This window comes from Opisthocomus hoazin, chromosome 1 (genome assembly GCF_030867145.1).
Source record: "Opisthocomus hoazin isolate bOpiHoa1 chromosome 1, bOpiHoa1.hap1, whole genome shotgun sequence".
In the NCBI taxonomy this organism is placed as follows: Eukaryota; Metazoa; Chordata; class Aves; order Opisthocomiformes; family Opisthocomidae; genus Opisthocomus; species Opisthocomus hoazin.
In genome coordinates this window covers 81,589,557-81,602,129 of record NC_134414.1, presented here as the reverse complement: position 1 = coordinate 81,602,129, position 12,573 = coordinate 81,589,557, and the positions used below count along the sequence as shown (strand labels likewise).

Here is a 12,573-nt window from a genome sequence, read left to right as displayed (position 1 = left end):
GTGTTGGCTTTACACTTCAGATGCCATCACCAAGCACTCATTGCTCTAAATGCCGTGTTTACACTCTGCAGCAGGAGATCCGTGCTCCTTCTAGCTTGCTACTTCTCTGAAATAAATCAACAGATTTTACCTCTGCTTTCTCCTCCAGCTGGGGTGATGCTGGTCCCTGAAAGGAAGACGGAGGATGGGTTCGAGGAGCACTTTGGCTTGAACTACTTGGGACACTTCCTGCTGACTAACCTCCTCCTGGATACGCTGAAGCAATCGGGAACGCACAGTCACAGCGCTCGGATCATCACTGTCTCATCAGCCACCCATTATGTAGGCAAATTGCACCTGAACGACTTACAAAGCAGGTACTGATCCGTTTGTGGTATTCACTGCTCTGTCGTAAGGGTGTGCAGATTAAACTCCAGGAGAATTGTTGCTGAATACTGAATGCAGATTTTTTCTGTTGCCATGTTTTTTTTTTTAATTAGTGGTGATTCTCAAGAAGTGGCTTAATATCTTTCAGGCTTGAACAAAGCTTGCAGCCTCCAGTGAAAGATACAAATAATTTATAAATCTTGCAAACTGAGTCTTTAATTCTGAACCTTGAAAGGCTTGCTTCCTTGCTAATGCTTACACTGTGGTGATGGTTGTGATGCAGAGCCTGGACTCCTCACTGCCTGATCAGGGAGACTCTCAATAACTGTGAGGTTTTAAAATGGCTTGGGTGAATGCTAATGGACTTCATCCTCAAGTGAATGTGTCCGTAGAGGGCCTGATCCTGCCTGCAAATGGGTGCAGGCAGGCGCCCATAGCTGCTTGCTCCACTGGCCGGTGGCTCCGGGCACGCTGCCCTCTCTTCCCTCCACCACTGGCCTCCGCCTTGTCCGGCACCGCTCCTGACGTCCCAGTCCCCCACCTCTGCCTCCCTCGCAGCCCCTCTGTAGCCTCCCCGCCTGCCTCCCGTCCCCGGGCTGTGTCGTCCCTCCCATCCCCATGGTGCTTGCCCTCTCACGCAGCAGCCCAGTGATTCACAGCAAACGCTGGAGCAACGGCTCCTGCCAGTGTCACCCCCTGTGCTGCCCCGGGACCTCGCTGAGATCCAAGTGCGTGGCCGTCCTGGGTTTTTATCCCAGTAAGATGGGTTAAAACATGCGGCCTATTCTGTCCAACTACTTTCATTTAGGAAAGCTGAGATTGAACGTCTACGGGATATTTCTAACATCAAGAAGGCGTCAAATGATTTGGTAAATATCTCTGGTGTCACACATGAACCGTGTAGAGTTGCTCAGTTAACAGAGGAACGAAGAGGGTAACAGAGATGATACATTTCAACATTTCCCCATGCAGTCACGTGTGGCAATTACGTGCTTACTAACAGGCTCAAACAGAGCCCGTCTTCTGATGGGCTCCAGAGCGTTACTGCCTGTGCGGAGCCAGTCGGAGTTTTGCATCATTTCCACAGAGAAATTCTGTCTCCATCCTTTGAGAGGGACTTCAGCATGTGTTCAGAGGCACCTGGCCCAAGGTTTCATTTTGCAACAAAGACTGAAATTAGAGGGCTGGGCTGTTTCCACTGCAGACATTTTACATATGAATGCTGTATTAAGCATGTCAAACTTTCTGTTTGACTTCTGATTACATGCTATGCCATCAGTTTTATTACCAGTGCATTGTTTGAACTCTGCAGGGTAGTCAGAGCTTAATCTCTTGCTTGTAAAACAACCACAGGAAATTACCCTTACTCTTCACTTGATGTATGTATTCATTGTTTCTGATGGGCATGTGCTGGATGGCACCACACAAGGGGGCTAAAGGGAGTGTTGTTAGTATTTCTTTGGGATAAAATGCAGGATGCAAAATTAAATGTGGCGGTTCTGTGTCTCTAGATAACAGTAATTTCCTTGATTGTAGCAAAGCCTTGTACTGTGTCTCTTAATGTAGGATCATCCTTAACCGGTGATTCATCATTATTAACTCATATTTTAAAGGAACCAGAAATGTTTCAGTTAGGTAAGTTATGGTTCAGCATGAACGTGACCATCTGATGTAAAGCATAATAATATACCAGTGAGATTTACCTGCAGCTTTTGCGCCAAACCCTGCCATTTCAACTTTACTGGTCTAAGAAGAGCCATAAAGGGCATCAGACTGTGGCTGATTTTGCCCGCTCTGCTCCACGTGGATGCTCTGAGTTGCTCAGGGGTGGCAGTGGTGCCTGCTTTCCAAGCACACAGGCACACCAGTGGGACCCAGAGGGGCTGTGGATGCAGCTCCAAACCTTTTCTTGGTTGAGGCAGAAGAAGACGCTCCTGGGTGTTTTCTTTAGCCTAATTGATGATAAGCCCTCACTCAGGTGAATAGTTAGCTATCGCGTGAGCGGTGCTGCTAGAAACAGTGAGATCACTTGTGTGTTTGAGTGCATACCTGCAGCGTGAGCGGGTGGTTTAGCAGCCTTGGAGGGCTGTTGCAGGGTAACATACACAGGCATTGCCCACACCACAGGACCTTGGAGACGCCTTGCGATTCGGAGCGGCCTTTAAGAGCTTTAATGCATGCGGTAAAGACACCCATGGCAAGCACTGTGATATGATAGCATTCCACGGATTGCCACAGTTTCCCAGTGATGCCATGCCTCATTTTTGCCGCTGTGTGAATGGGGAATCCTTCTAAAAATTTTATACTGGTTTTTTCCATATTTGGAGTTGCACTAGTTGACTGTAATTCATTTCACAACTTGGGTGTATGTTGCCAGATTGGCTGGTAGTCCTAACCTTGCAGGAAGACAGCAAAACAATTTGGAGTCATTTATTCACAATGGAGAAAGGGGGCTGTACTCCGTGCTGGAAAAATCACCAGTGGCAGCAGACCAAATTGTTTACCATGCTCTTGTTCCATTATTCCTAGATTTTGGTTGGGCTAGTGTTCAAACTGGAGGTGAGTGATAGTGGCGGAGGAGGGATTCATCCATCACACACAGCAGAGGAGGAAAGGCAGAAGACTGTCTTGACATAAAGGAGACAGTAAATCGAGGTTCCGTTCTCTGCTGCACCACAGATTTTTCTGTGGGATTGTTCTCCCACTTGGGAGGCTCTGGGTTGGCCATCACCGTTATGGTCATCGTTCCCCATTGCTTGTACGTGCTGCTCAGAGGTCTGCTCTGAAGCCAGAGGTCAACCACGTCACAGTGACCACAAGTCAAGAACATAAATAATTGTTGGAAGATCTATCCCATGAACAGTCTTAAATGCAACTTGTACTACTGTCTTCCACATTTTCTCTTTGGTTTGTTTTCTGCCATCTTACCAGTCTGATTTATCCCATGTTTCTCTTTTCAGCTTCTTTTTGGTGGGAGGCTTAATTTAATTTTTTCTTGATTTTCCTTGCATTTTACTTTATTTTTCTTCATTTGTTATGTCTTCATGCCTGCTTACTTGATTTCAGTGTTAATAGTTACATCTTCACCTATGTCTTTTGAGCTTTTTTGTCTCCATTTTTTTTCCCCTCCCTATCTCATCCTTTAATTTCTTTCTGTGATTTTTTGGGTCTTGTTTCTGCTGACCAGTTCATTTCCTCATCTCCATTTCTCATGTCTTCTCCCCCTAGTCCCAGTCCTGTTTCTCCCCTCTGAATGTCATTTCTCCCCCTTCCTGCCCATCCTTTTCCCACACGCACCAGCCAAAGAGACACAGCATGGGTACATCAAGGCAGGACAGAGCTTGTTCCAGACTGGCAGGGCATAGCTTGTTTCATGTGTGTTATTGAAAATGCAAACGCGCAAGAGCAATGACTGTTCTCCCAGTTCTTTTGCTGAAGGATATATGAAGAACATCAAACACCTTTGTGGTCTTTTAGATCCAGACCATTTTCAACAGCAATCACACGAGTCGACAAGGGGATCCCTAAGGCAAATAATCCTCCTTCATCCCTACTTCGAATATGACTGTTTTCAAGGAGGTGAAAGTTTAACAGAAACGCTATCTATCTGCAAGTGTTTCAACAGCGGTGATTTCAGCAATTACACGCTGAGTGTAGAACACTGTGCACTCCAAGAGTGTAGCTAGGATGACCTTTTTCCCTCTTTTGCCTGACTTAAATAATGCTTTCGAAAGTGAGAGAAGAAAAACAATATGATCATGAGAGAATACGGCTGTCTGGTTTTAGCAAAAGCTTGAAGAACATGGTGCCATCCTCTCAGATTGAGATAGGCTTGAACGGCGCGCTGGCGTTCGTGGTGCTTGTACAAGGCTGGGATGGAGGGCACTACTTCAGGTACCCTACCTACCAAAGTAAGAAGGAATTTGGGGATAATAAAAAAAAAGGACTTTATTCCCTTTCCCGGGCTGTGGGTCACACCTGAATATGATCTCTTTCCCAGGGGTTAGCATCTCTGTGTGTTCTGTCTGGCTTTTTCTCCATGACTAACGATTCCTTTCATCATCCTCTCTTTTTGCATGCCAAATGTGCCCTGTAATGCTGTGAATCACAGATCTATGAATTCCCCAGCCACAGTAGCAGCTCCTTTTCTGGTTCACGTCTCCTGTATATTCAGGAACAGTTAGTCACACTTTTTCTGCTGTCTCTCCTCTGCTCTCCAGCTGCAGAAGGAGCTGATGTTTTTCATAACTCTCCAAGCTTGTACACTCCCAAGATATTTTTTTCTCCCCCATAGACGTAGTGCATGAATCACATCAGAGACAATACCAGTTGAATGAAAGGAACTGCAAAAATCTCTGCTGCCACATGTGCATCCTAGCAGGTGTAAAATACAGTAAGCAGCTCTGCCCAGGGCTTGGGAAGGTGCTGGGGAGACAAGGCATCTCCAGTTAATACCTCTTAGCCAGTTCATAAGGGCTGTAACAGCAGGTGTCATGTACTGATGGGAAAATCTGTCTGCAAAGTCCTTGGAGTCTTGTTTTTGGATGGGTGTTGTCCTTCATCTTCACTTCTTGTGTGTGTGTGATGTTTGTTGATAAATGAAGTTGTATTAAGTTTCAGCAGAAAGTTGAGGATTTTGACCTATCAGCATTGCCGTGATGTTGAAAATATTGGCCATGAATAGTAACGAAAAGTTAAAATATGTCAAACTACTTTTGAAAAATATGAATCCATTTTTCGTACCAAAACCATGGATTTCAGTGATTTCAGACTATTTTATTTCTAATTTATTTGTAATTATCTTTATGAGTATTGTCATTCGTATTTTGAAGTATAATGTTGATCAAACTGAAACTTCAAACCCATCATTTCTAAGTCATCCTCTTGAAGTAAGGTATCTCCACCAGTTTCAAATTATGTATTTTTTCAGCTGGACATCTGTTTAAAACAAATTTTTTCACTAAGAATGCTCAACATTTTTTTTCAATGAAAAGCTTTTTTATTTTGAAAGTTCCCAGTTGGTTCCTTCAATGCCTTTTCACAACTGATCTGTCACTTGTAGTTTCTTAATTTTCTCTGTCTGGAAGAACTTTTGGGAAGTACAATATCTTCAATTTAAGCAAAACCAAATGTGAAGCTGATGTAGCATAGTACTATTGTTTTATTTCCAAATTTTTAAATAATAAAAAAAAATCTGTAAGAGGAAGTAAGACAGATTTTAAGTATTACCCTTTTATTTGTTAATCTGTTTTAGTCAGTACAGAAGTATTTCACAGTTACGTGTAAAGAGCTGTGTCACTGGACTGCTGCTTAATAAAATGCCCTGTAAACTACACAAATTGTAATCATAAAGGGTTCTTTTAGTCAATACATGTTATTATACATGTTATTATAGACTTTATTTTACTCAAGGACTATACACTTTTGTTTGAGTTGTATTGTTTAATCAGCTTCCCCACAATGACTTTTATTCTGGTTCTATTTGCAAGATAAATCATGTTCCCTTGACAGGACCAAATGCCAACTACAGCACAGCCAACACACTGCTGTATTCAGTTAAATGTGTCCTTCCTGTAGCAGGTTTCCAAGTTTTCCCGTCTATAGGTAGATGATAAATATTCAACTGTTTAATGCACCTTCATTGGGGTATTTCAGTCCTTTTTTGCAAAATGCTTTCTGTATAAATCCAGAAGGATTTTGCTGCTTTGCAAAATGATCCCTTACTTCAGGAGCAGTTAGCATTAATTGCCAAAATTGACTTGCTGGCCTGGAAAATGCAGGTACTGGTGAAGGCATAGATCTCAAATTCTATAAATTAATTTAAAAAATAAGTGGGCTATTGTATCAGCAGATTGATTCATCAATCCAAAAGACAGAGTTTTAGTTCATGTGCAGTGTATGTTTTATCTGTCTTGCAGGCCACGGGTGATCCCAATCAGTTCCTGCAACCAAAAATGAAGAAATATATTTAAGTCAAGCTGCCAACTTTGGAAAGCTTTAATCTTACATTTATCAGTGTGTTTTTATTCTGTCTAATCAAAATACTTTTAGGGTTCATTGGTTTCTGAAGAACAATTAACACAGTGTAACACTACTGTCACACAGGTCACACCAGGCTTTAATGTGTTCAGGGAAATTAAATGTAGCTACTTTGTGTGTCACAATGTTAAATTCCTTCTTGTCTGAAAGGGATTAATGGTCTTAACAAAGGATTATTAATAGCATTTAATGATTTAATAGGACACAGTGTTTCTGAACTGGTTCAGAGTTGCAGCACGTTGGAAGGTGTGTGATCTATGGGTGTTCCCGCTGCCCAGGCTCTCCCTGCGCAGTGGGCTGGGTGGGTGAAGTCAACTCCCTGAGGCACACGGGACAGTGGATCCCACAGAAATGCAGTTTTCCAAAATGGCGGGACAGTCCGGTGGTAGTTTGAAAGTTAATGTACTGCACGCGTGGGACAGAGAAGGCGGAAGGGACTCACAGAGAATGCGGAGTGGCGATAGCTTGTCACCCTTGAGAGAGGAAGGTTGGTTTAATGTCTGCCTGTGAGCAAAAAGACTCATTAAGGCTGAGTGAACCTTGAAAGCTTTGGAGTTCAGGTGATTATTCAAATAATTTTAGCATTCCTCTCAATTGCTCTAACTACTACCACCTTCACAGTACATTTTCAGCAGAGTTGTCCTTCGAGCTGCCCAGCGTAGCTGGGGAAAGCTGGCATATGTGCCTGTAAATCCCTGGAATAATGTGTCAAGGGAAAGGGTCGAAAAGATCAGCTTGCCTTCCACAAATCCCCCCCGGGTTCCACCATGCTGTTGCTCCTGGTTCTTCACAACCTCACATCCCTGACCTTGCCACGTGCGCTACGGATTACACGCTGTAGTGGAGGGAGTCAAAGGCAGGTTTCAGCCTCTGCGATTACAAGTGACAACTCTTAACCTTTTCTCTGCTCCCCATCCTAACCTTCTTCTTTCAGAGAAGGAGAGCTTCATCTCTTCGAAAGTAGACCAGGCACTTGAATACTTAAACCTGTGAAGACAAATTGGTCTTTTGATTAAATTGAGTTCTCTATAAAAAGTGTGAGGTTTATGAAAAATATACTTTCTAAATAAAATATGCCGCTGCAAAAGTAAAATATTTTAGCCATAGGGAGTTTTAATACTGCCAGAATGTCTTGCAATAGCTGTAGCTTCGTTGCTGCGTTTCTTCTGTTCTCGTTACGTGTCAGGTGCTGTGGTCGCCCTGCATTTCTTGCCGTGGGCCGTGGAGCCCGGCTGTGCACAGCATCACCTCGGCCTCCCGAGAAGGACAGAGACCGAGGCACACTGTGGCTCACGGCAGCTTTCTGAGAAGCACAGAGCTTTTAACGGCGATGCTAGCTGTAACACAGCACTGCAGATATGCCCAAAGTAAAATGCTATCATTTTTGCATGAAATCTTTTGGTTCTCAGCTCAAAGGGGGGCTGGGGGTGTTCAGTATCTGAGTTGCCACCAAAAATGATTCAGTCTGCCAAAACAGCAGTATCTTTTAATTCTCTTTTCAGTGAGGGCTGGGGCAGGGCAGCTCTGTGACAGTGTGTTGGTTTTTCAGGGTTTGGACATGAAACTTCTCGTTCCTTTCCTTGAAAGCCAAACCTGCCTGACTTCACTTGTTTCTGGTGTGTTTGTGAGTGGGAGAGATCTCTTACCCTCTGGCCCGAGGCTATGCCATGCCCCTTCTTAGGAAATGCCGGGTTTTCCATTACATATCTCTGTTTACAGTGTTCCAGGGGGACACAGTATTGGGAAATCTATAGAACAAAAACAAAAACCAACTCTAAGACTAAATGATAGAGAAAGGGATTGCTGTCATGGTCCCTTGCGGCGCTTTGAAATAACCACTTTATAATGCTGGCTGTGGACCAGTTTGAGACAGTGTACAGTATTCGTTTCTTGCAGGTTTTTTGTTTGCTGAAGTTGGCTTGTTTACCTCCTGTGAGAAAGGCCCTCCCTCCCCCTTTATAGCCCCCTTTCATACACTTCTTTAAATCCCACATCTTTTCTGACAGCAGCCAAGGGTTGCTGGTGACGTGCAGTCTCAAAAAAATAAAGGGCTTTCCTGCCATGTCTGGGCTATCAGTCATCTCACTGGTGCAGAAAAATTCCTCATTTTAATCTCTCCTGTACCTGTTGGCATTTCAGCTGTATTTCTTCTTTAACCTAGAAAGGTCTTCCAAAAAGTAGATTTCTCATGACTGCTTTTAACAAATAGTTGTATTTATGAGCTTGTTCCTTGTCTTAATTAATGTACTAGGCGTTGGTCAGTTTTATCTCTCAGTTTGAAGCTGCGATGCTCATATCCTCACTACATAAGAAAACTTTGAAGAAACAGAAGTTATTAGACTGTTTCAACAAAAAAACTCCTGATTTTCAAAATTATTTTGTTGTGCCAGACTTGATAATCTTGTGTTGCTTCTTTGGACAGAGAGTGGTGGCATAGGACTTTCTGTACAGTATTAGACATCTCAGAGGAAAAAGGACTTTGCAATCTGTGTGCACACTCAAGCTGTGTTTCCCCTGGTAAGACAGAGCAGTCCTTCAGTGTGTTGAACATTTGCACTTGCACAACACATTCGGCATCTCCTCAACTCCAAGGCAGTGCAGTGGGTTCATCCCACCACGAAATGAAACCTTGTATTACTTTCACGTATAGACCAACAAATCTTGTGTAGTCTACTGGAAATCTGCTAACCACATGTGGTGCACTGCGCTGGATTTGAAGTGGCAGTGCTTTATTATGCATAACCAGACCTCACAGTTCCCTTTCAGTTCCAAAATGAAAAGCTCAGAATCTGCAGCTGGTCTGCAGAAGTCTACACCAGTTCCAAGATGGTTTTATCAAAACAGAAATAAGATTTGGGATTGTTAAAGTTATTACTGCACCATTTTATGGCCCTATGTGCGTTCTGGTGGAAGTGGAGGAAACCATAAGAAAACATATTTCTTCCTTCAACTTAAAAGCTTTATTGCAGGAGAGTTGGGAAGCTTTCCACAAGTGGTGGGGAGTGTCTCAGAGCTCTTCTTGTTATTATCCAAGAGACAGTCTTAAAAGATATGTGACAATGTTCAATAAACTAATATCCAGATTATCCAAGACATGATATGAAAAGATATGTGGCCGTGATGCTTCCCCATCACTCAAAATGGTCACGAGAATACAGAATGTAGGTCTTGGAGCCGTGATCTGTTTCTTGGCTGCCGCAATGCAAAACCTTGCTTGCTTCTATTTGTTTACTTATTCATTTGTTTGATGGAGATTTTTAATTGAATGAAGGGATACCATCATGCTCAAATACCACTTCAAATATTAGCAAGTACTTAACACTGAACAGACTGTAGAAAAATGATGCTTCAGAAGAGGCAATTTATAGCATTCTTTATAAAGAGATATATTTCCTGGGAGAACGGAATTACAGTAATTACAACTTGAACTTGCCATCAATATTTAAAATCATCAAACACATTTGAAAATAATACTAATTGTACACAAACAGAAAAATTAGACTTTTTTTTGAGATACTGATTCTGGTGAGGCTTTTAGAAGACCAGCCTTTGAGTCTGTGTTTCATACATTTGAGAACTGTGCTGAGCACACAGCAATGGAGCTGCACACAGGAAGGCAGTCAGTAGAGCAGGAGGGCTCCTGACATCTCGCCTTCTGCCGTTAGGAGGAAGGATCAGCCAAATGAAAAGTGATGCATTGATTCCATGTGGGTGACAGTAATGTCCAGGATGACAAGCCCCTGCTTTTTTTGCCTTTCATAAATATTTTTATAATACAGACATTCCAAGTTCTTTCACTAAACGTAGCCCTCCAAAGATAGTAAGTTAATTTTTGTTCCCTCCGCATTTCCTACAAGCTATAACAAGGGACTGGTCACTGAATGCTGTGTACTAATACAGTGAAGGGCTGAAAGCTGGGAAGCATGGCTTTAAAAAAACCCAACACCAGCTTCCAGCCTGTGGCTCCTACTGAACTGTGAATTAAGCACAAGGCAGGAGTCACTGACTTGTAGAGAAGTCAGCTACTACTAGGGAGACCATAACCAACATTTTAGAGACGGAGCATCTCCCAGCTCTGAGCTTCTACCCTTCTGCTTATCCTCTAATTTTAAGAAGAAAAATGCTATTTTACACAGTTGAAAGATTTCAGAGGAAGCCCGGTTTTGGCCAGAGCTGTGTGTGAGCAGCACATGGCACCAAGGGGCTCACCACAGGGCGAGGGAGAAGCTCTAGATGTGGTCAGTCTTTGTGCATGGGTTGGAATGAAAGGGCAAGGTGGGCTTCTCTGAAAGCGCTGCCTGCATCTGGCTGCTTAAGTAACCCCTATGCAACCAGGTAGGACGTGAAGGGTTTGCTTTTCAGCTTGCACAGAACCACTAATGTCATTTATCAGTCTGGTAGCCTTTCTTTCTGACATGTCCATCACAGGGTCATGAGGGCATTTCAGGAGTCCCTAATGCCTGAGTCTGTAGTCACTCAAATTACAACTGCCAGTGTATTCAAGTTCAAATGCACGAGGGTATGCTGAGACCACCTTGACTGTTATCTGTGTATATTTATAAACATATTTTTTTAAAAGGCTATATATCAAGTATACAAAAGAAATGTACATGAAGAAGTGCAGTTGTTCAGTGAACACCCAAAATATGCAGGCACGTATATGAAACGGGTGACTAGACAGTATCCTATAGCAGTAGTTGGTAACAGGACAGCTACTGTGCAAAACACAGCTGTAACAACACCTGAATAAGTAGATATATTAACACTTTAGATTTTAGTTTTGTTTTACGAATGCAGATGTTTTTTGCTTTCAATTGGCAAGATAATAGTTTTCAGTGTAATACATGTATTCTAATTTCTCCGGTGGTGTCTTTTCTCCATCACTGTATATTCCTTTTTTTATTGCATTGAGGGAAAATCGTAATTGATGAGACTCAGCAAATGTGTTCATGGGATAAGTATATGCAGTACCGTCAGGAAGTATGCTTAAATCTAATAAGTAATATGTAGGACCTAGGCTTCAGTTTATCATAGCAAGAAAGAAACTGCTTATGATAACCAGCAAAGACATACCTATATTTTGCAATATGTTTCTGTACCTCCTTTAAAATAAACTGCAAAATCTATCAAAATCTTGAAAAATCTTGCACTGCATTCCCCGGGGAAAGAAAATTTAAGACTGTGAAAGCTTCATGAGTGTTTAATAATAGTCTTTTATATTCTTGACTAAGCAATGGTGATGATGTATTGCAAGATTAATACATAAATCATTAGTAAACCTTAGTCATTTTAATCCGGCAAGTTTGTATTTTGCTTAATTCGCTGATTCATTCTAAGGCATATATTGAAATTTTGTGTGGCCTTTCATTAAAAACCCCAGCATGTCACCCACATTTTGCATGCCTTGTCTTTTAATGGAGCACACAGCAATTGGGTTGTTCCGCAGTTTGATCTTGGTGCACTCTGCCCTCCAGGCAAATTAACACACTGGAAATTGAGGAGCATGGTGACGGGTGAGGGCAGGATGACATGCACAAGACAGGCTCAGTGTGAAAGAGGTCCACGTCAGGAGAACTCCGCTGCCAGCACCAGCCAAGTTAAACGTAGCTGTGTGTTGGTCAGTACGGCCACAGGTCCTCTGAGCCTTTTCTCGAAGCGAGATGCAGTGGGGAAGGGAAAGAGTGCGGTTGCTGCACCCTCCTTTCAGTCGGTCTGTATCGGTTTCCTCCCCATGTGTGCATAAGGCAAAAGCAACTGTTCATGGAAGAGAAAAAGCCGAGAGCAGCATGAGAGCTTGTGCGCAAGAGGTGTGGAGGAAGTGGTCTGTGCCCAGCAGCCATTGTGTTTCCCCTGTTACTCAGTGGGTACCCCGAGCTGGCTTAATGCCCTTCACGAAACGTGGTATCACTGGACGTAAATGGGAGACCTCTGTTGAACACAGACGGACTAAAGCCAGACAGAAAAGAAACCAAAGTAAGACTGGCTGCCAAGGGAGGTGCTAAACGTGGATCCAGTTTTCAAACTTGGATAGCAGCCGAGTCCACATTTAAGCACGTAATTAGCCACTACGGGCTCCAGTTTGAAATTTGGCTTCTCATTACTTTTTACAAATGCATTGCCCTAGCATGCTAGGGGGACTGCTGCTGGAGATGGCACCATGGAGAGGAG

At 43.0% G+C, this 12,573-nt stretch overlaps 1 protein-coding gene across 1 annotated transcript in view; it reads left to right on the top strand.

Annotated features, from left to right (window-relative positions):
• DHRSX (dehydrogenase/reductase X-linked) overlaps positions 1 to 12,573 on the top strand; it is a 171,214-nt gene that overhangs the window by 122,408 nt on the left and 36,233 nt on the right. The window contains exon 5 of the mRNA XM_075427790.1: positions 149 to 356. Within this exon, the coding sequence (XP_075283905.1) occupies positions 149 to 356 (208 nt within the window). The remainder of the gene's footprint in view (positions 1 to 148; positions 357 to 12,573) is intronic.